This window comes from Pantherophis guttatus, chromosome 2, assembly GCF_059756535.1.
Source record: "Pantherophis guttatus breed Tessera chromosome 2, ASM5975653v1, whole genome shotgun sequence".
NCBI lineage: Eukaryota > Metazoa > Chordata > Lepidosauria > Squamata > Colubridae > Pantherophis > Pantherophis guttatus.
The window spans coordinates 159,870,329-159,891,595 of NC_142064.1; the positions used below are offsets into that span (position 1 = coordinate 159,870,329).

General features: G+C 39.6%; 1 protein-coding gene across 4 annotated transcripts in view; it reads right to left on the reverse strand.

The window, feature by feature from the left end:
• Positions 1 to 6,370: 6,370 nt before the first annotated feature.
• Positions 6,371 to 21,267, reverse strand: part of CACNA1G (calcium voltage-gated channel subunit alpha1 G) — a 419,473-nt gene continuing 404,576 nt past the window's right edge. For 3 of the 4 annotated variants that reach the window (XM_087887147.1, XM_087887145.1, XM_087887146.1), the window contains one exon: positions 15,106 to 15,393. In XM_087887147.1, coding sequence (XP_087743273.1) covers positions 15,167 to 15,393 — 227 coding nt within the window. In that variant the 3' untranslated portion in view covers positions 15,106 to 15,166. Of the gene's footprint in view, positions 7,479 to 15,105; positions 15,394 to 21,267 lie in introns of those variants that run through there. The other variant, XM_087887148.1, reaches the window with a different exon arrangement.

Sequence of the window (21,267 nt, forward strand, 5' to 3'; positions counted from 1 at the left end):
TGTACCCGATATGATATAACAATAAGTTGATTATTAAATACTAAGTTCTAAAATAGTTACTAGATTGTTTATGGACATTGGTACTGTGGCTACTCTAGTAATTTTTGTGAAAGATTCTACATGGGTTATTATAGTCAGGGGGCACAGAAGGAAAGAAGGGGGCATTGTTAGCCCATAAAACTTATTTTCTTTTTCAATTGAGTACATTCTACAGAAGCCAAAAAAAAGTATTTATTGTTTTTTCTTCTTCCAAATTATCTACAGTTTAAATAACCTGTAATCTCTCTAAAAGTTATAGAAATACTATGTGCAATGTTTGCAAATATGGAATTTACATTGTCTTTTTTCCCCCTTTGATGTGGTAGCAAATATTTACCCTCATAAATTACTATAACCTGGCAAAAACAGAATTGTCTCTTCTTACCAGCAGACACTAAGTCCATAGTATTAAAGTGCCGGTGTGCTTTGAAACAAACTGGATAGAACTTGCCATGGGGGATTAGGAACAGAAATAAACTTTTCGATTAATACATTTTAAAAAATAATGTCGAGCTGCAGCATTAGAGAGAGCTAGAGAGAAATCCAGTTCTAAACACACTCAGATGCACCAAAGTCTTAATGAACAAAATATATATCATATTCCTGTAAATGATGATCAAATCACATAAGTTTTTTTTCCCTTCTATAATGATTACAACATTGAGTTAGCCTACTTATTTGTAGCATACATTACATCTCAGTAGGGATGTTGATTTAGTTAAGATTTTTATTTGATTAAAAATGGACTTTTAAATCCAAAAGTCAGTGTCTTAAACATTCATAAATTAGCCTATTACCAAAGCTGTTAGCATAACAAAATATTCCTTTCAATAACAATAATAAAAGCTGTAACATCTCTTTCAAGATTATTCAGTTGCTTTTTTTTCCTGTAATCAAGCTTTCCAATATACTAATTTATTAATATTAGCAGAGTTCAGACCTTAAACCAGTCTCATCTGTAGAGCCCTTTTCCTACATGTCATCCTCGTTCTTAATTTAGCATATATGTACTAAATATGTGCATAAAGCTACACAACGCAGCTGGGATCAACTATTTTAAGCTATACAACATAGAACAGACATCTCACTCGAATCATAGAAAGTATATGTTAAGCTTGTAGCTTACTTTTTAAATCACATTGACAAACTGAAGTTTATAGTTCGGCTTATCATGATCAAAGACAGACTAATACACAGCTATATTAATTCCAGAATTCCATTTGTGCATGGGTGCAAGACCCTTTCGACTGGAGGTACTGGCCAATTTTTTTCTCTCCCCAGCCACTTTCCTTTGGAAAAATCTCTTCCATAAAGAGAGAGACAACTGACCAAGAGCAGGGGACTTAAGGATTGCATCTGTGAGCAACTACTCATCTGCCCCACCTCCTCGAAATGTGCTTAGAACTGGGCAATACATTTTAATTTATGTTTGGGAAAGCAGGAAAAAACCAAACCAAAACCTCTTTCTCCTAAGTCTTCATATTAAAAGGCAAGACCTCAGTTCACGTCTATTACTAAGATGCTTGGCAGGAATAAACACTGCTCTAGCGATTTCTACAAAAAAAATAATAATAAAACTATGAACAGAATCCTTCTACAGAATCGGTGTACATCTCTTCAGAACCATTGTTTTGCTTTTTATAAAAAAGTCTAATGTTATTTAAAAAAGGCCCAACCCAAAGTTATTTAAAATTCCATGAAGATTATTGCACACACGGTAGTACTTCAATTATATTTTTCAAAAGGGCAAGTAGAAAATATTTGTATCACAAAGTAGGCATGCTTTTATTTTCCTGAATGCATTAGCTTACAGTAAGTTATGTATTGATTGGTCTTTATTGAATATAATTCCATGAAGCAACTCCTTAGTTTTATTAACATTCCAACAATGCTTCCCAAGCACCGAAAATATACTAATTTTAATCCTTTTTGATTTGAGTTGTGATAGTTCCTCTCATTTCAAAGCAGGCTACATTTTGCATTTTAGTTTCTTCCTAATATATTGCACTTTACCTTACCCAGAGATTGAAGGTGTAGGGCACAACTGATTTCATATTACTAAACAACTAATGCATATTTTAACCACTGTAGATACTGTATGTCATTAGGTTGTTTTAGCAAATTAGGCTGTTAGCAGAAGAGCTGATTCACATATCTGTGACTACGCAAAAGGTCTAGAATAGGGGTCTAAATCAACTCACCCCAGCCAATTTACCATGGCCAACTCATTGTGGGACAATTGAATGCTATATTGTTTCATTCAGTTACTTTTATTACTGGTGACCATGTTTTCATTATCAAATTATTGTAACTTTTGTACTTCTGGATTGACTTTCTTTATTTTATTATCATTGGTCACACTTATTTATGTTATATTTTGTATTGAGTTGTCCGTGCCGAGTTGACCATGGAGAGTTGTCCATGGCAAATTGGCTGTGGTGAGTTGTCCCACAGGACCATATTGCCTAATTCTGATGCTTCTGCATTGCTCTGTCTCATTAACTTTATTGTCTTCGCATGTCAAATTGATCTGAGTTCCATTTTAGGAAAACCATACTGGATGCTGTAGGTATACAGGTCTTGGGGATAAACATGATGGATGAATGGGCAGATGTTCAGAGGAGCATGGTTACATGAGGGAGAGTGACAAAACAAGAGACACAATTCCTTCACTATACATAAGGTTGATTATCTGCAGCTGGCTTCGATGTAGAGAAACCAATTAAGCCAAAAACAAAGGACTGAAATCATTTAGGTCATCATATTGTGCTTTTTCCTACATTTTACATGAGAAGATCACAACAAACTAATTTGTAAGAATTGCACTAATTGCCTATATATTAAAATGATTAATAGGTTCAAGAAAAGTAGTCTAATTTAAGTTGGTGACCTGGTTAGATTTAATTTCCTACTCAATGGATTGGAATAATGACAGCGTTATAAATTGTATGTTTATAATTTTCCACAAGCAGGGTGGCACTAAAGTAAGAGTCTATTGGTATGGAGCATTTTGAAGACTTTGACAAACAACAACCCTGTACTTCAGAGTGATTTAAACAATTACCAGTTGTCAAAATTCATCTGGAGTGTGTTTTTAGGAGTGTCCAATGTGAGTTGATTTTATAAACATAAAGATACACATTTCAGGGTTTAAAATTATATCCTCATATTCAAACTGGGTTTTAAAATATGATTAGGGATTGTTTTCAATCAATATTTATGTTTGGTTTAGTTTCTATATTTAACAAAATGTGGTCTATATGAGTGCATGTCCAAGAATATCTATTAAAGATATTCTGGGTTTAAAGCATTTATTAAGACTGCCATGGTAAATACATTTAACAGAGAGATTAAGCTGAAATCAATTATTTTAGCAAAAATATTCATGTGGCTTGAAAAGCAAGGTCATTTTATCCTATTATTATTATTTTTAAGAATGAATAAAGGGACAATGTGATCCATAGAAAAGAGCAATTTGGTCACATCAATACTGACAAATTCACATTTGGACTCTAAAAAGGTTCCCCAAATTGTGCCAGCACAAATCTGAGGATCCTTGGATATGCACAATACTGATTTATCTGAAGAATCATGCTTTTTCTTGGACACAAGAAATCAAAGGTATGTGCAAAAACTAACTTTCTGCTGCATCTTATATTTGCCAGGTTAGGCAAGTACAAGAGAGAGCTGGAGACTGTAAGATATTCAGAGTGTTCTAACTAGATCTTCTAGTAAGAGTTTCTTTCTAGTGAAAGGGTTAATTTTTAACAGGTGAAGCCCAAGTATGCTTGTAACTAAGTTGAGAAGCTTTTGAGAAGGTCTGAAGAAATGAGTCTGTCTCAAATTATCTGATGAACTTTTTGCTTTGGACATTAAGCAACTCCAAGCCCCCCTCCTCCCGATTTTGCTTGTTGGAAGCACCCTGGGGAGATTTCCAGGACCATGAGACCCCTGGGATGCTGCAACTGTCACAAATGCATGCCGGTTGCTAAATGTCCAAATTTTGTGGGGACACTGCAGTGATCACAAGTGCGAGGATCAATAGTAAGTCACTTTTTCAGCGCTGTCATAATTTTGAATGATCATTAAACAATTGATCGTAAGTCAAGAACTACTTGTATAAATAGAAGAGCAGCATTTTGGGATCATTTTTTCTATTAGGGCAGAAATAAAAAAAAAAGTGCTGTAAAAGCACCTAATGCAAAACATCATACTATTATTGTGCAAGATCTGATGTTTCCATGGTGGCATCTATGGAAATCAGATGGTTACCCCCAATGCTTAATTTCTTGGAAAATAATTCTGTGGGTCATAGCATTCTAGAAAAAAGGCTTTTGACTTAAAAAGCCTTACCCCAATGGGGAATTTTTGCTGCTTATTTAGAATTAGAAAAAAGGAAATGCTTGGGGCATTTTTAATCTATTTGTTCTTCTGTTCCAAGGTTAAGCTCTGGCACTGAAAATTGAGACTCCACTAAAATGGAGAAAAGATGTCTAGAACTTGGCATGGTTAATGGTTAAAGCCAAGTGAGGTTAATGCCAACTGGAATTAACTTGCATGAAAGAAATGGCATGTCAGTTTATAAGTGATAATAAGTCAGCATCATTAGAGACTCTCTAGTCTCCAGGACTATAATCTGCTAAATAAAACATCTTGACTTAAGTGGGAAAAAGAAAAGAACTGAACCTTTCTAGGAGTTTTCTTTGAGAATTATTTGAATATCAAAATACAATTGGGGTGTATCTCTCGTAAGCAAGGCTAGTAGAAAAAGTGTGTGTGAGGGGATTGCAATATTGCAAATCAGCATCAATTTAAGTAAAAAAAATGCATTTAATTTTGTAATTGCCAGTCTGGTTTGGCTATACGATGCCCCCTATATGGGGGGGGAAAAGCCTCATTTAATTTCTACAATTTGTTTGATGATGAAGATGGTGATGAGGAGGAAGAGGAGGAGAAGTAATCATTCTAGATGTTCTGATCATTAAATTGCCAATTAATGAAATCACTCTGGGTTGCCTCTATCTACATTTGATTGATTAGAAGTTAATGTAACTTAAAAGTTCCTTCACATAATTCTCCTACTGCAAAATGTGAAGCTATTTTGAAAAATCCTCAGCATTCACCTCAGACGACGCCTTTATGAGGCTCCAACAGGACACATTGAATGACAACAATATTCTCAGTCTCTCTAGTGGGAACTACGCATTGATCAGGATACACATCCCCTTTGACTGGTCCATGTTGTGCCTGTCACAGTAGCCTGACACGTTTAGCATATCTCATATCTGTAGGGATGTGAATAAATAGTAGGAAACTTCGCCTACTGTATCTGTGGCAAATTTGATTTTCATCCATATGATTCCCTCATTTCAGGTGTATGTCTCCAATCTTCTACCCCTTTCATAGCAGTGGGTGCCATTGAAATAAACAGAATGTACAAATTTATACTATGTGTCCCAAGTCAAAGGATGTATTAGTGTTGTTAGACACTGAATATCTGCCACTACGGAGACTGAGTTTCAGGAGAGCATAGCCTTTTCCACAGAGCAATGGTTGCACTTCATAAAGATAAACAAAAATGATAGTTAAGTTCTGAAGTTGCTCATATGTAAGGAAATGTCCATTCTACTTGGATAAATGGGCGTGAAATGTTCCAATTGAGATGGATTTGTAAGCAGCTGCCCTTGACTCTCAGGTTAGCTTCTTCCAAAGAGAGAGTGAAAAAAGACTTTTAGGAGTAGGAAATAGCTGGAGTATCATTTTTTCCCTTCTCTTCCAACCTACCAGTGTTGGGCCCAGAGAATGTTTCTCATCCTAAGTATTCCCGCTCCATAAGATTTTGGAGATTATTATGGAAAGCCATGACAAAATATATGTATGCATATTACTGGAAGGCAGTTGAATTCTCAACGTAATGGACATTTTTGCAAATCTGTCTCTTTATACTCTGTTCATTATTTAATTTCTCTATTTTCTTTTGCTTTGCACTGTAATAAAATCCAATTTGGAAATAGATATGGCTAATCTCTGCAGAAAATAGTGGATGGTTCAGTACTTGAAATGCATTATAATTGCAACAATTCTTATTTATGGTCTATTATGGGGCACATGTTCTCTGTAATGCACTAATGGCTACATCTTGTGCTTTGCAAAAGAAAATAAAAGAAAGAATAAAGAAAAAAAGAGGGAGGGTTAAATATGTAATTTTAAAGGTCAAAATATTCATTTAAAAGAAAAATACCAACATAGTCTCAGGAATATTCTGAGGTACATAAAACAAGAGAAAATAAACCAGGTTTTTAAGCCACAAAATGTACTACATACTGCAATACTAGGTTCAATTAATTTAATAAAATAGACTATACATAGAGACTCTGAACAATGTATTGCTTTTACCCAAGCAGAACTTATGCTTAAGTAAGCGTGATATAGCTTAACCATTCTTCTACCAGCTAGCTCTTTTTTAAACTTTGGATTTTTAAAAAAGTCAGTGCCATTTTAGAATAGAGAGGTTTAATTTATTACATGAGGGAGGGGGGAAAAAAACTTTTGGCACCAGTAACAGAAAAGAAACCATTTCAAGGGTCGACATCTGGTTGATCAAAGGAAAAACTAGGGAGTGTCAACAAGTCTTTCTTTGGAGTTGGAGTTATTGACAGACTGTCTGGGAGAGTGGAGTCCCCTGCATCCACGGAGTCCTTGGAGTCCCAAGATGGCGCACGTCTTCTCAGGCAAACATCTGCACTGGAAGGGGATGCGGTGCAAGACCTTCTTAGTAGCAACCTCTGTTCCTCAGGAGGGTCTATGGATATACATGGGGGGCTCATTTTTTTCTTTGGCCGTGTCCCTTGCAAGCCTTCCATTTCACTGAAGACCTGACTGATGAAACCAGAAGAACTAGATGTGGAATGATGCTGGGGGCTGTTTTCCATGGAACAAATTTCTATGGAATGTCTCCTTTGATCGTCTAACCATGATGATGGTTTTTTAAGAAGACCTTGTGTATCTACACTGTAGCATTTCTTCAGGTCCTTCAAAGGAACATTGCCACTGTTGCCTACATTTCTCTTAGGGGTCTCAGGCTGGACCACTGATGAGGCACTCATGGCTGAACAAGTTCCTGAAGTAAAACAGCTGTTTATTTCTGATACTTCTTGGTCCATCGGATCCCCAGGCAGTTCCTGAAGAGAATCTGTACAGGCACACAAATCTGGAACATGCTTGGAGATGTTATATTGATTGCGGGAATGTTGCTGAGTGTGAACACTTGATCGGACCCAGCTGGCAGGCTCTCTTGCTTCCGAGGATGTCAAAGTGATAGAAAGGTCCTCGGTTGACGGGGCTGACAAATTGGAATCAGAGAGTTCACTCACCTCAGCGTGGAGGTTCTCTCTGCTTTCTGAACTATGAGTATCCGAAGAGTCGTTCCGTATGGCCATCTGTGCGGGAGGTATCAAAGAATCAGATGGGGAGAAACACATAGAAGTAGTATTAGTACAGGCCAGGTGCAAGAGGTAAACAGCATATTAAAGATGACAACTGAATTTTAGCTTTCTGTGTGATGGATTGAAAACTCCAGCAAGCTCCGGTTTCAAACTTTCTTTACCAGCTGCTCTCATAATGCCCTGCAGTCACATTATCTATTTTGCACATGTTGTACACTCTCCAATTCATGACATTCTGCTTTGGGATTAGCTGGAAACTCTTGCTATTTTTTAGATGTGCTCAGCCTAAATTCCCTTTCCCTTACGCTCACAAAAACTATGATAGAACTGCTTTCAGAATAGTCTATATGGCACATTTGGCTCAGAGCCAAGAGGTGCCTGCAGACCACCTTCAGGGACAACTGATTATGAACAGAACCTAATCAGGAGTTTTACTTTCGGAAATGCCTCTTTTAGGCATTCAGGAGTTTAAGGAGCATTGATGCTGAATAAAACACGTAAATCAGTGCTCAGTGTAGTATATTACAATAGGTTTGCCTAGTACAGTAGAGCAGGGGTGTCAAACTCAATTTCTTTGAGGGCCGCATCAGGGTTGTGTTTGACCTTGGGGGCTGAGTAGGCGTGGCTGAGGTGGGCATGGCCAGCTCGATGTCCTGCAGCTCTCTGCCAGTGAAAATGGAGCCCGGAAGGGCCGTGCTCCGTTTTCACTGGCAGAGGGCTGCAGGTGTCCATGGCAGCTGAAAATGGAGCTCCATTTTTGCTGTCAGAGGCACTGCAGGCTGGTCCTTCACTATTTCCAGGGCAGCTCCGCGGGCCAGATATAAGTTTTTCAAGGCATAAAATCAAGCCTAGGAAAGGTTTTATACAAACATGGCCCAGTTCATGGAAGAAGATAGAAATACATTCATGAGGGTAGGGGGTTGTTGCTGCATTTATTTCTTTTTTTTAAAAAAATCAACGTTTTTAATTAAAGCTTTTACATGTTTATTAGTATTGCTTAACAAGGAAAGAACAATTTTTGGCTTGATAATGCTTTCTGATAAATAAAAGCATGTTGCTACAGGGTTATGAAACTAAAAATGGTGCATAATATTTTTATTTGTTGAAATGGCACTATTATGTGTCCACGGAGACTGCTGTTAAGGTGAGCAAATAACATTTATTAGATTCACAGAAGACTTGTCAATATTTTTAGAAGGCTCTTGTTTCTACCACTGCAAATTATATTTAGAAGTAACCTGTCTTCCCCCAGAAAAGCAAAAGAAATACAAGGGAGTCTTTAGGCCTGAAGGAAGATACTGAGATGGTGGGATTCCCACTGCTTGTAGAGAGGAGATGGCTGTCTGCAGGGCTTCTAGTTCCCATAGTGCTAAACCTGGCTAATCTGCTCCTTGTCAATTTTGGAGCTAGGAGAGTACAAGGACTTGGAATCAGGGTGTCTGCAATAGGGTTAGTGCCTAACATTTTCAGTAGTTTTAAAGATGAAGGATGCAGTAGGTGTAAATACCCGCATTGGGCTGACACAGTATTCATTAGAAGAAAAACACTTTTGCAGTGTGCTGGCAGGGAACAACTCCCTGTGCAAGGCTTTTCTGTTCTTGAAAATCAGCAGATTGACTTTCACCAAGGAATTCATCACTAATTGCCAGGGCAGCCCCATGAAAATAAAGGGAAGTTGAATGGCAGGAGATTCTGGAACTATAAAAGCTGTGTCAGAACGTCAGAAGTGGTGGGTGTTTCATCATTGGAGGTTTTTAAGAAGAGACTGGACAGTCACTTGTCTGAAATGGTATAGGGTCTCCTGCTTGAGCAGGGGGCAGGACTAGAAGACCTCCAAGGTCCCTTCTGGCTCTATTCTGATTGACTGATTGCCTGATGTACAAACTGGATTCGGAGGGAAAACACACTGCTGACGTCCGGAAGGCAATGGAAAAGGCAAGGGAATTCTGGAAATGTGGGTGTGAGCGTGGCACTTACTACCATCAGTGTGGATGTGCCCGAAAGCAGTAGAATTCTGGGGGAAAATAAAAAAAATGGCTGAATGAGATTTTAAATCAAAAGATCGAATGGCGACCAGAGACATGCCTGCTCGGCTCCAAACCGGAAAGTATTAAAAGAGATTTATGGTATCTTGCACTACACATCATCACAGCGGTGAGATTGGCGTATGCTCAACTTTTGAAAAATCAAAATATCCCATCAGAGGAAGCTATTATAAAGAAGATTTTAGATTGTGCGGAAGCAGATAAATTGACCAAAAAATCAAACACAAATATGTTTAGAAAAATTCTATAGGTGGCTAGAGAAGAGGAAAATATAACCCAAATTAGATGAGGAATTATATTTATTGAGAAATTTATATTATACAAGTAAAGTGAGGTCGGATAGACCTAATTGTTTTATAAAGATATGCAAGATGTTCTGTCTTCTCCAGATTATAATATAGATATACAGTACCGAATACTAGGTTATTAAGGTACTGCTTATAGGTATGCTAGTTTTGTTGGCTGTTGTTGTGTTGTCTTGTATGTTTTGTTAGTTATTTATATAATGTGTTGTTCTTTTTTTGTTTTTAATGGAAAATGTAAATAAAGATTATTTAAAAAAAAAAAAAAGAAAAGGCAAGGGAATTCCAAAAAGACTTCTATGTTTGCTGCCTGTATTATACACAAGAGTTTTTAGTCTATATATAAAAGGTAAAGGTTCCCGTTGCACATATATGCTAGTCGTTCCCGACACTAGGAGGTGGTGCTCATCTCAGTTTCAAAGCCGAAGAGCCAGCGCTGTCCGAAGACGTCTCCGTGGTCATGTGCTGGCATGACTAAATGCCAAAGGTGCACGGAACACTGTTACCTTCCCACCAAAGTGGTCCCTATTTTTCTACTTGCATTGTTTACGTGCTTTCAAACTGCTAGGTTGGCAGAAGCTGGGACAAGTAACGGGAGTTCACCCTGTTATTTATTTTTATTATTTTTATTATTATTATTATTATTATTAATAATAATAATAATAATAATAATAATAATAATAATAATAATAATTTATTGGTTATATACACACCAATAAATTGTGGCTGACCCTTAAAACAATATATATACTGGGCTATATCACCTGCCCAATGAAGGATTGATATGCAAACAACAGTTATAGTGCAGTATAGAACATATGCCCGGTTCCGAATTGGGAAAGAAATTTATCATACTTTATTTATTTATTAAATTTATTGGCCATCCATCTTACCACAGGGTAACTCTGGGCAGATGTGTATACTGTAAAAACCTAAAACGTTTGGGCTCAAATACATAAGCTGTGAGGGATCTCACGAAGAACGATGGTTCGTTGAGGACGCTTCCAAGAAAAGGTCAGCACGCAAGGATGCAATCAAATTAAGTCTTTATTTAGAAGTAAAAGTAGAGTAAAATAAGTTCCAGGCATGGAGGCATCCATGCCTGGATTGAGCCCATGGGTCAGTCCCATAGGAGACTAGAACAAGAGCAGGGAAAAAGGGAAAAAGGGTAAAAGCAAAAGGGAGTGAGCAGCCCCTGTGCAGGGGTTCTTATAGGGGCCCCTGGCCCCTCCCATACAAGGTGTGTGAGGGGGCCGGAGGGCCATTAACTCTCCCCAATGGGGCTGCAGGGGCTGGAGCCCCTTGACCCACCAGTGGGATCAAAGGTGCCTCTTTGCCCCCATCTGGTGGCCTTTGAAGAGACTGCCATGGCTGGCACAAAACACCTAACATAAGCCATCTCTCCGAGCCATCGCCTATTGCTCTTCTGGGTTCTGGCGCACCGACCAGCTGGTCTTCACGCGCGCGGAAGTGCCAGAAATCGAAAGAGCAGCCGCCCATTGCACATGCATGTGCCAGGAAGATGATCTTCCAGTTTCTGGCATGCATGCATGCGTGAAGACCAGCTGGCCAGTGTGCATGCACGTGCCGGAAACCGGAAGATCATCTTCCTAGCACGTGCATGGCAGTGGGCGGCTGCTCTTTTGATTTCTGGTGCTCCCGTGCACATGAAGACCAGATGGCCGGCGCACCGGAACCCAGAAGAGCAAAGGGGACAGAGCTGCCAGCCAGGATGGGCGGGCTGGGGCTTCCCTCCCTCCCCACCTGAACAGGCTTCTTGCGTGGCCCCACCCCTCCAGCCTGTTGCACTGATGCGTATCCATGGTCTGGAGCACCTGGCCAGCTCGGGTGCACAGGGCAGGGTTTGCTGGCTGGGTGTCTGGCTGCCCCGCCCGCTGCTCTTGCTGCTCTAAGGGGTGGCAGTGGTTCTCACACTGCCGCTTCTGGCTGGGATGCTGGAGCAGCCAGGAGTAAAAGGAGAAGCCGGGGAGGCAAGCTGCCCTAGGAGGGCAGGAGGAGAGTGCAGCCCTTCACACATGGAGATACTGCCGACAGGTAAGGAAGCAGCCGGGAAAGGGGAGGGGCTGCACTGGCTTGTTCTTGGTGGTGGGCTGGGGAGGAGGTTTCATCCCGGCCATAGTTGGGGTGAAGCTTTTCCACCTGCTGGCCCCCCAAGCCGAGCCCCGGGAACGTCAATGCCCCTTCCCTCCGAGGCTGGGAAGGGGCTCCAGCTTTCCAGCAGAGGGAGACATCATTCCCCACCCATTTTTTCTCCCTGTATGGAGCTGGGCATCAGTGGGGATGTCCCACCATCCCAAGGGAGGCAGGCAGGGAGGCACGAGGTCCCCTGAAAGGTTAGGTAGAGCCGGTCCATGCGCATTGGACAGCTGGTTTTCGTGTGCTCATGCACACCAGAAACCAGAAGAGCAGGTGGCCAACGCGCATGCACGCACCAGAAACCGGAACATTATCTGGTTTTCCAGTTTCCACTGTGCGTGCATGCGCACGCACACACACACACTCCTATTTTGGCACTCAGTGCCGAAAAAGTTTGCCAACACTGCACTAGATGATGTAAAATCAGACAGTTCATTGAAAGAGTTGATATTGAAACTAAACCTTAAATACACAATCCAAAGATGTTTGGATAGATCAAAGGCAATAAAAAAAAGGTCCACAAAAGAGAAGGAAGTTAGATGACACAAGGAGAAGCTTACAAGAACTCAAAGAAGCAAGAAGTGACAGACAATTTATCAGTCCATCAAGATTGAATGAGCCAAGGAGGAAGTATCGGTAAATAAAATTCAGCTCAACAAATGAATAACAAGAAACAAAGAAGTGAGAAGGAAAGAAGAGAAAGAATAAGGAGAAGAAAAGAGAGCAATAAATAATACACAGAGTAAAAAAGTGAAATATAATTTTATTGTATCACCAATACTTCATGTATAATTATCCTAACTGGAATACTTTGAAGTAAGTGAAACAATAAGATATTTACAAAAAAAGGCTAGCCAAATAACTTGGAAATACTAAAATCAGTAATTAAATTTAAATAGTCAAGAGACATATTGAGAAGACCCATTTCAGGAACAAGATTCACCACAATTTCAAAGGCCTGTTGCTTGGCTACATGTATATTTAAATGAAAGTATTGGTGGATGTTTGTCTTTGGCATGAATATGCCTTTATTGTTTGTAATCACGTTTTCTATCTTGAGAATTACATTTAAATTTATGTGACCTGTCAGGGTCTGTATTTAAAACTTGGGTTTGGGGAAAAAAAAATCAGTTAGAATAGGGAAAAAATAAAACAGCAGACATGAAATGAATTCATAGTAAATATTATTCATGAACGATAGGAATAAATAAAATTAACTTTCTCTCTTAGGTCTCAATCATATGCTTCCACAATGCTGAGGGCAAGAGTGCCCTCCCCTGGTTTAAAACAATGGTGCATAGAAGAAATGAATCGGCCAAAATGACAGAGGGAGGCTCCTGTTGATGGGGTATGACCCCTAAACCTGGTTTCTCCCTATATTAGAGATATACCAATTCTGTACTGCCTGCAGCCATCTCATAGTCATTTTTGTATGTAGTTCCAGAGTTCTCAGGATTGCTTCACCAAAATTCAGAAGTAAAAGAGCTGTTTTGAGTAGCATGCAGTTTTGTGTTTCTTTATAAAGGTCCCTTGTCCAGTCGAGTCTGACTCTAGGGGGCAGTGCTCATCTCCATTTCTTAACTGAGGGAACCAGCGTTATCCAAAAACATTTTCAATGGTCATGTTGCCAGCATGACTACACGGAATGCTGTTACCTTCCTACCAAAGTGGTACCTATTTATCTACTCGCATTTGCATGCTTTCAAACTGCTAAGTGGGCAGGAGCTGGGGCAAGGAATGGGAGCTCACCCTGTTGCAAGATGCTCTAAGCCTCAAGCCTGGGTTGTCAGCTTTCCGGCTGACAAGCTCAGCAACTTTAACCACTGAGCCATGACCAGATCGCCCGATCCGGTAGTGATGGCGGTGGGTGGTTCAGAGAACCGGTATCAAAAATCCCTGCTCCCTCCCACCCCCATGCCCAGCTGAGCTGCGTGATCATCAGAGGCTTTTTTTTTTTTTTTTTACTTTTAAAAGCATTTTTTCTACAACCTCTTAGGCCGAAGAGGTCGTAGAAAAAAATGCTTTTAAAAGTAAAAAAAAAAAAAAGCCTCTGACGATCGCACGGCTGAGCTGGGATTGTCAGAGCCTTTTAAAAGCATTTTTTCTACAACCTCTTTGGCCGAAGGGGTTGTAGAGAAAATGCTTTTAAAAGTAAAAAAAAAAAGCCTCTTACATTCCATATTAAATGTAAATAGTTTGCCTTGGAAGAAAAGTTGTATTTTATTTACTTAGCAGGGAAAAGGAAGTAATGATTTTAAATAAAGTGAGCTCTAAAGTAATCTTGAATTTGTGTAATATGCTAATTGAAGGAAATAAAGAGTGATCTTTTGCATTTAAGATTACAATTTTTCAATCCTAAATGCAAAAGATGTGGGTTTCAACTTTTGGGCAAATAAAAAAAAAACATAGATAAAAATTGTAAATTTTTCAAGAGAATTCCACTGTCAAGCTGAAAGGCTTCACTGTCAAGCTGAAATGTTAAAGAATAGTAAATACACATGGAAGAAATACATCTCTTAAAAATAATATTGTGATAAATTGATGCAGTTATGCAGGTGGGTGAACTATAGGGGGCTCAACTTCATAGCTAGGGGACATCAAGAGAGGGAACTATACAGTCAGCAGACTGAAACAGCATTTGAGTAAATTTGGGTGTAGTCTGCCAGCAAGACTCAAGAACAAGGACTGGATCAGGATAAAGAGATCACTTCTTGCAGATATTAATGCTTTCTTCATGAAGCCATATTTATGACTTGCATAGCCCACATTGGCCAACACAGCTATTACTATGGACCTGGTAGATGTATGTCCTACTCATCAGAGAGAGTGAAACCTGAACCAGTGATGAAATCCAAATTTTTTTACTACCGGTTCTGTGGGCATGGCTTGGTGGGCGTGGCAGGGGAAGGATACTGCAAAATCCCCATTCCCTCCCCATTCCTGGGGGAAGGATATTGCAAAACCTCCATTCCCACCTCACTCTGGGGCCAGCCAGGGGTGGTATTTGCTGGGTCTCCGAACTGCTCAAAATTTCCGCTACCGGTTCTCCAGAACCTGTCAGAATCTGCTGGATTTCACCCCTGACCTGGACCCATTATTTCAACCTTTCTATTATTATTTTTTTCTGCTTCTTATATAATTTTGCAATTACATCAGATAAAGCCTGCGGCCCACTAGCTTACATGTTGGGTGAAAACCAGTGAGAGGAGAGGACCACCTCGCTAACCCACCTTACCTGTCTGCGAAGTAAACGTTCTGCACATGGGGAACCCGCAGGTGGAGCAACGTTGGACTTGCTTTCCCGGTCAAGATTGTATTGGGGCTTGAGACGGTGGAATCGATTTCTTGCAATGTGCAGAGCAGCATCGGTGCTTGCAGGCTGAGATTGCACTGACGTGGTTGACCCTGAGGAAAGGATAGGATAACTTGAGAGCTTGCATCTAACAGATTCTGTTCCTTATTTTCATTTCTAATTAAATCACATTCAGATTCCCTCTAAAGTAACAAATCCTCTAAAGTAGTGAAGGGTAAGTAAGTCAGTAAGTCATGAAGCAATACATGTGACCTACTATGCCATACACCAGGGGTCAGCAACCCGCGGCTCTGGAGCCGCATGTGGCTCCTTCATCCCTCTGCTGTGTCACCCAAAATATGTGTCACAACCGCCAATGTGTGACACCCGCCGACACAATTTATTGAGCTTTTCGACCCCCAGTAGGCCAACCATGGATAAATAAGTTTTTTTATACATAGCATAAAATTAAAAAAGGATATATGCAGTGTTATCTTCGTTTTAGATGTCAAAAGGGTTTTTGTGGCTCCTGGTGTTTTCTTTTCTGTGGGAAACGGATCCAAATGGCTCTTTGAGTGTTTAAGGTTGCCGACCCCTGCCATACACGAAGAGACTTAATCAGTAAGTCTCTATTTGGGGACTTACTGAAATGGCTAATTCAAGACAAGAGCAGTGATGGCTGGTTGTATCAGCAGTAAAGGAACTACGCAGGCAGGCTTCAGACTCTAGAAAATCTGGAAATTTCTGGAATAAGAAGCAGCTAAGAAATGGTCTAAAGAGAACGCACCCACAACTGACTAGAGATCTCATCTCTACAGCTACTTCATGTATGTGGTGTACTTGTTATTCATTCCTGGCATACACTGGTAGTCTTTGACTTACAACAGTTCCTTTAGTTCAAAGTTACAACGGCGCTGAAAAAAAGTGACATGACCTTTGCAGCATCCCCATAGCCACACAATGAACATTCAGATGCTTGACAATTGGTTCATACTTATGATGGCTGCAATGTCCTGGCACTGTGTGATCAAATTTTTTTGACCTTCTGACAAGCAAAGTCAATGGGGGAGCCAGATTCACTTATTACACATGTTACTAATTTAACAACTGCAGTGATTCACTTAACAACGGTGGCAAGAAAGGTTGTAAAATGGGGCAAAATCCACTTAACAACAAAAATTTTGGGCTCAATTGTGGTCGTAAATTGAGGACTACCTGTACTTCTTATGCATTTCCTTCGAAGAGATGGGAAGACCTTTCAGATTAGGCTTTTGTTTTGATTTTTGAATGCATATGAAAAGAAGTAATTCTACTCTCGGAATTCAAGCCTATACTCTAGTAATACATTCTCTCTCTTAGAATCTTGTTTTTGATAAGAGGGGGGGAAAAAAATCACCATTTAATCAACGGTGATGTGGCATTAGGAAGGAACTGTCACAACATTCTAAACTTTGTTTCTGCTAACACACTCTCACAAAGGGAAAACAAATAATTGTCCTGGCTATATCTTGATTAAAATATATTTTAATATATTTGAGTCTATAATGCTATCCGGAATCAGACAGAATTCAAACACAGAAAACGAACCCAGAGGATGGTCAGATATACAATTATGCCAGTTAATCACCTGGCACAGTGTAGATGGCAGCCTCACAAAAGTGGGATGAGGAGTGATGGTAGTTCCCCAGGAAACCCTGTCTTTCAGAAAACAGGCAGCAGAGATGCGTTGCCATTGCCTTCCCTCATCGAAGATGTCCCTAGACTTTCAACATATCACTGCCAAGTATAGAAATAAGTAGAAATTGGAAAGGAATGACCAGCGGAGAAGCAGTAGCCAACAGGGCATAGCTGTGGTGGTTTGTTGTAGAGAAACAAATCCTTCCTTTTCTGACATTTTGTTCCAAATCAGAGCTTTTCCTCCACAGATCAGAGTTTCATTTTCAAATATTCCATATTCTTCCAAACCAGGACTTTTCGAAAACAGAGCAGTGCAGTTTTTTCTAAATTCCCAATTGAATTATGCTTCTGGCTTTTGTGCGTTCATGTAAAGTTCAAAACAGTCACATGAACTGCTAAATTCTTTAGGTTGCAAGTGAAATCACCTTGCCACCTCCAATAAGTAATATATTACAGAAAGAGGTATGACGTGGGGCAATCTCATATTCTCTTGCTCAGTTTTTGGTTTACAGAGAAAAGGTAGACATGCAGGGTGAATACAGGTTTCCTGTGGATGCTTCTACTACATTCTCTGGCTAACTTCTTATTTCCAGATCTAGGATTGAAACGTTTGCAGCGCACGGAACCTTATAATACTTTCCCCTACAAGATCCAACACGACGTTTTTGTGAATAAAAGCAATTAGAAAAAAATAGTTCATTTTATCTGGACCATCTCCCACAGAAAGAACCTCATTTGTCCTGAACTGTTTCCCAGAATATCTGTCCTATTATGCAGGATTATTGAAACAAATAACTTTTGCAAAGGCCAAGTTTACTTAACATTCTTTTCCAACTTGAAATCTCATGTTAATCTTATTAACGTAATTGGTGATATATGGCCTTAAGTAACCACATAGCATTTTAGAGAATTGCATATTAATAAATAGAGGTCACTGCATTCAGTCCTGAAAGTCAATTTTTTCAAAGATGCTAAGTGTCAAACCAGAGGTAGCTCTGTTTTGGTCAGAAGTCAGGCTTCATGTCTGGCACAACATCTGTGAAATTAGGTTAGATGCCCATGTGATATTAGTGTGAGGGTTCTGGGTCCCCCTGTCTCTTTATTTGTTAGCTAACGAATGACAAAGAAGTTTAATCCTTTCCCACATAACTTTCAGTTTCATTTTTTTCATTTCTAAATTTCTTGAATGTTCTGCAAACTACAGATCTATACCTTGAATGGAACTATAGAAAGAGTTTTTGCATCTTGCAGATGTGTAAAGGTACTACAAACAGTTAAAATGAACATAACATTAACATTTGTAATCATGAAATAGCCTGATTTCTGATTCACATGCTTCGATTTCCTACTTGAGGAAGTAACTCAAAGAGCCCCTAATCCATTTCTGGGTTATGAAATACATAGATATGTTTTCATTTTGGCAATTGCCAAAGGCTTGCAATTGCCTTCATAAACAGAGAGGAAAGAAGTCTGGAGAAAAATATTCACAAACAAAGACTGCATAGTCCAGTTGGAGCTTACATTCATGGATCCCCCCCCTCCCCATTTTACACTATATAGATTTGATTCCAAGTGAACAATCTCATCTCATTTTTTCCCCTGCCTATTCTCAGTGGTCATCCACATCTGAACTGTATTATTTGCTTTCTACTGCAGGCGTGGATTCCCAAAATCAAATGCTCCCTCTTTTGCCAATAGGCATATACACACAAGTGCGTCCATCCTCACCATTCTTTTCATACAGACTAGTCTTAGAGAGCCAGCTTGGTGTAGTAGTTAAGGCACCAGGCTATAAACGCAGGGTGGTATTCTACCGGTAGCTCTGATAATCAGGTCGGCTCACCCATCTGCCCCTGCACTTTATTTACCTTTATCTTCTCAGCTGATTGGCGCAGTAGAGCGGATTGCCACGCCTCAGCTGTGTTACTCCCAAGTGGTAACACCAGTGGTGAATTTCAAAATTTTTTACTACCGGTTCTGTGGGCATGGCTTGGTGGGCGTGGCAGGGGAAGGATACTGTAAAATCTCCATTCCCTCCCCAATCCAGGGCAAGGTGACTGCAAAATCCCCATTTCCTCTCAATCAGCTGGGACTTGCGAGGCAGAGAATAGATGGGGGTGGGACCAGTCAGAATTCTTACTACCGGTTCTCCGAACTACTCAAAATGTCCGCTACCGGTTCTCCAGAACTGGTCAGAACCTGCTGAAGCCCACCTCTGGGTAACACAGAAGGTTAGTATTTGTAAAACTGTGCATGCGCGTGCAGTGCACGTTAGGCGTGCAAGTGCGTGAAGCATGCGCAAAACACGTGACCACCAAACTGGTTGTTAAACCGGCAGGATCCCACCACTACATAAACTAAGGGACTGTGAGGCCTAGTTTGGTTTTAGGCATAAAGCCATATGGACCATTCTCTTGGGCCAATCTCTCTACCAGCCCTTGAAAGAAGAAGGCAAGAGCAAACCAATTCTGAAAAACCTTGCCAGGAATCCAGGCACTCTGAAGGCACGTGCACACATGCATATGCACGCACACACACAGTGTCTTACTCAAGTATTTTGACTCGGTGTTTAATGAACCCATAACACTGCTTCCCTGTCCCCTGAGACATTTTTCTCTACCACAAGGAAACACGTGTGATGATGACCTGAGGCATCTTAAGAACATGCAGCGCTTCCCCGGTACCATTTCTATTACTTTCCAGAGACCTTCTCAACTCTGAAGTTGGCTTTCTGGAGTTTGGACTGAGAAGGATGCACAATAGAGATGGCAGACTCTAGTCTAAGAAGTTCCCACAGACATTCTTAAGGAATAAACGTGGTTTTACAGATTAAGTGAAACATAGACTTTCTTTAGAAGTGCACCTTCTGCTTGGAAAAATGAGCCAAATAATGGTAGAAAACATCCCAGAGGAGATGGACAGACTGTGCATCAGGCAGGGGTCTCCAGCTTGCCACTATCATTTTGAGATTAATTTACCAATATAATTTTGAGATTAGGCAAACTACGGCAAATCTTATCCTTCCGTATATAATCTAGCAATGGATGAGAAGGAAATTATTTCAGTTTTTATGGCTACTTGTTCTTCCATTCCACCATCATTCCAAATCTTTAGTGACATAAACAAAATGGGCTGCTTCTGAAAACAAATAAACACAGAATATGTAAACTCTGACTTGCTTTTAAAATACTGAAAGGTATTTTAAAGGTATTCTTCTGGAAGAAGCCCATCTTCCACTGAATTTCAGGGGTGGCAACTATTTTTTGGTCAATGCTGAATGAAAAAAGACCAACAGATAGTCCTCGACTTATGACCACAATTGAGCCCAGAGTTTATGTTGCTAAGTGAGAAATTTGTTAAGTGAGTTTTGCCCCATTTTACCAATTTTCTTGCCATATTTGTTAAATGAATTACTGCAGTTGCTAAATTAGTAACATGGTTGTTAAGTGAATCTGGCTTCCCCATTGATTTTGCTTATCAGGTCACAAAGGGGGATCACATGACCTTAGGACACTGCAACCGTCATACGTATGAACAAGTTGTCAAGCCTTCGAATGTAAATCACATGACCATGGGGATGCTGCAATGGTCATAAATCTGAAAAATGGTCATAAGTCACTTTTTTCAGTGCCGTTGTAACTTGGAAAGTTCACTAAATGAAATGTTGTAAGTTGAGAACTACCTGTATTTTGTTTTGGAAGCAATTAAGAGGCATATGATGCCATGGGTAGTAGGGATCTCTTTTTTGCTGAGAGTCTTCACATTGATTATTGGGAATTTTTATTTTTCCAGGAATTTGAGGACACCATTTTAGAGTTTGGTGTATCATGCCCAAGTATTATGGGAAAACAGAATATTGTTTTGATGTAGGTTCTACTGGGACTTTAACTGCTGTATTTATTATGGTTTTTATTACTATATGAAATACATTGCTACTTTTTTTATTTTATCCTGTATTGCCAATAAATTTATACACTGCCTAGGGAAATGTGATTCATGGTTGGTTTATAAATATCATTTATATTCATATGCAAATATAAATTATGGATACTCTAGTATTTTTTTAAAAAATATATGCTATGTCTACATGTTAGTTTATCTTCATTGTAAAACTTCACTTTTCTATTGAATTACGAACTAGGCTGATATTGCGTAAGGCTCTAGTGTTGTTTTTTAGATTTTGTTTTTGTTGTGCTGCCCTGAAATCAAGCTTGATTCCTTGATTTTGACATTCTACACATGGATCATTTTATGAACTCTTAAGTTATGCTATGTTGAATATTGCATGTGATTTTACATTATTTTATGCT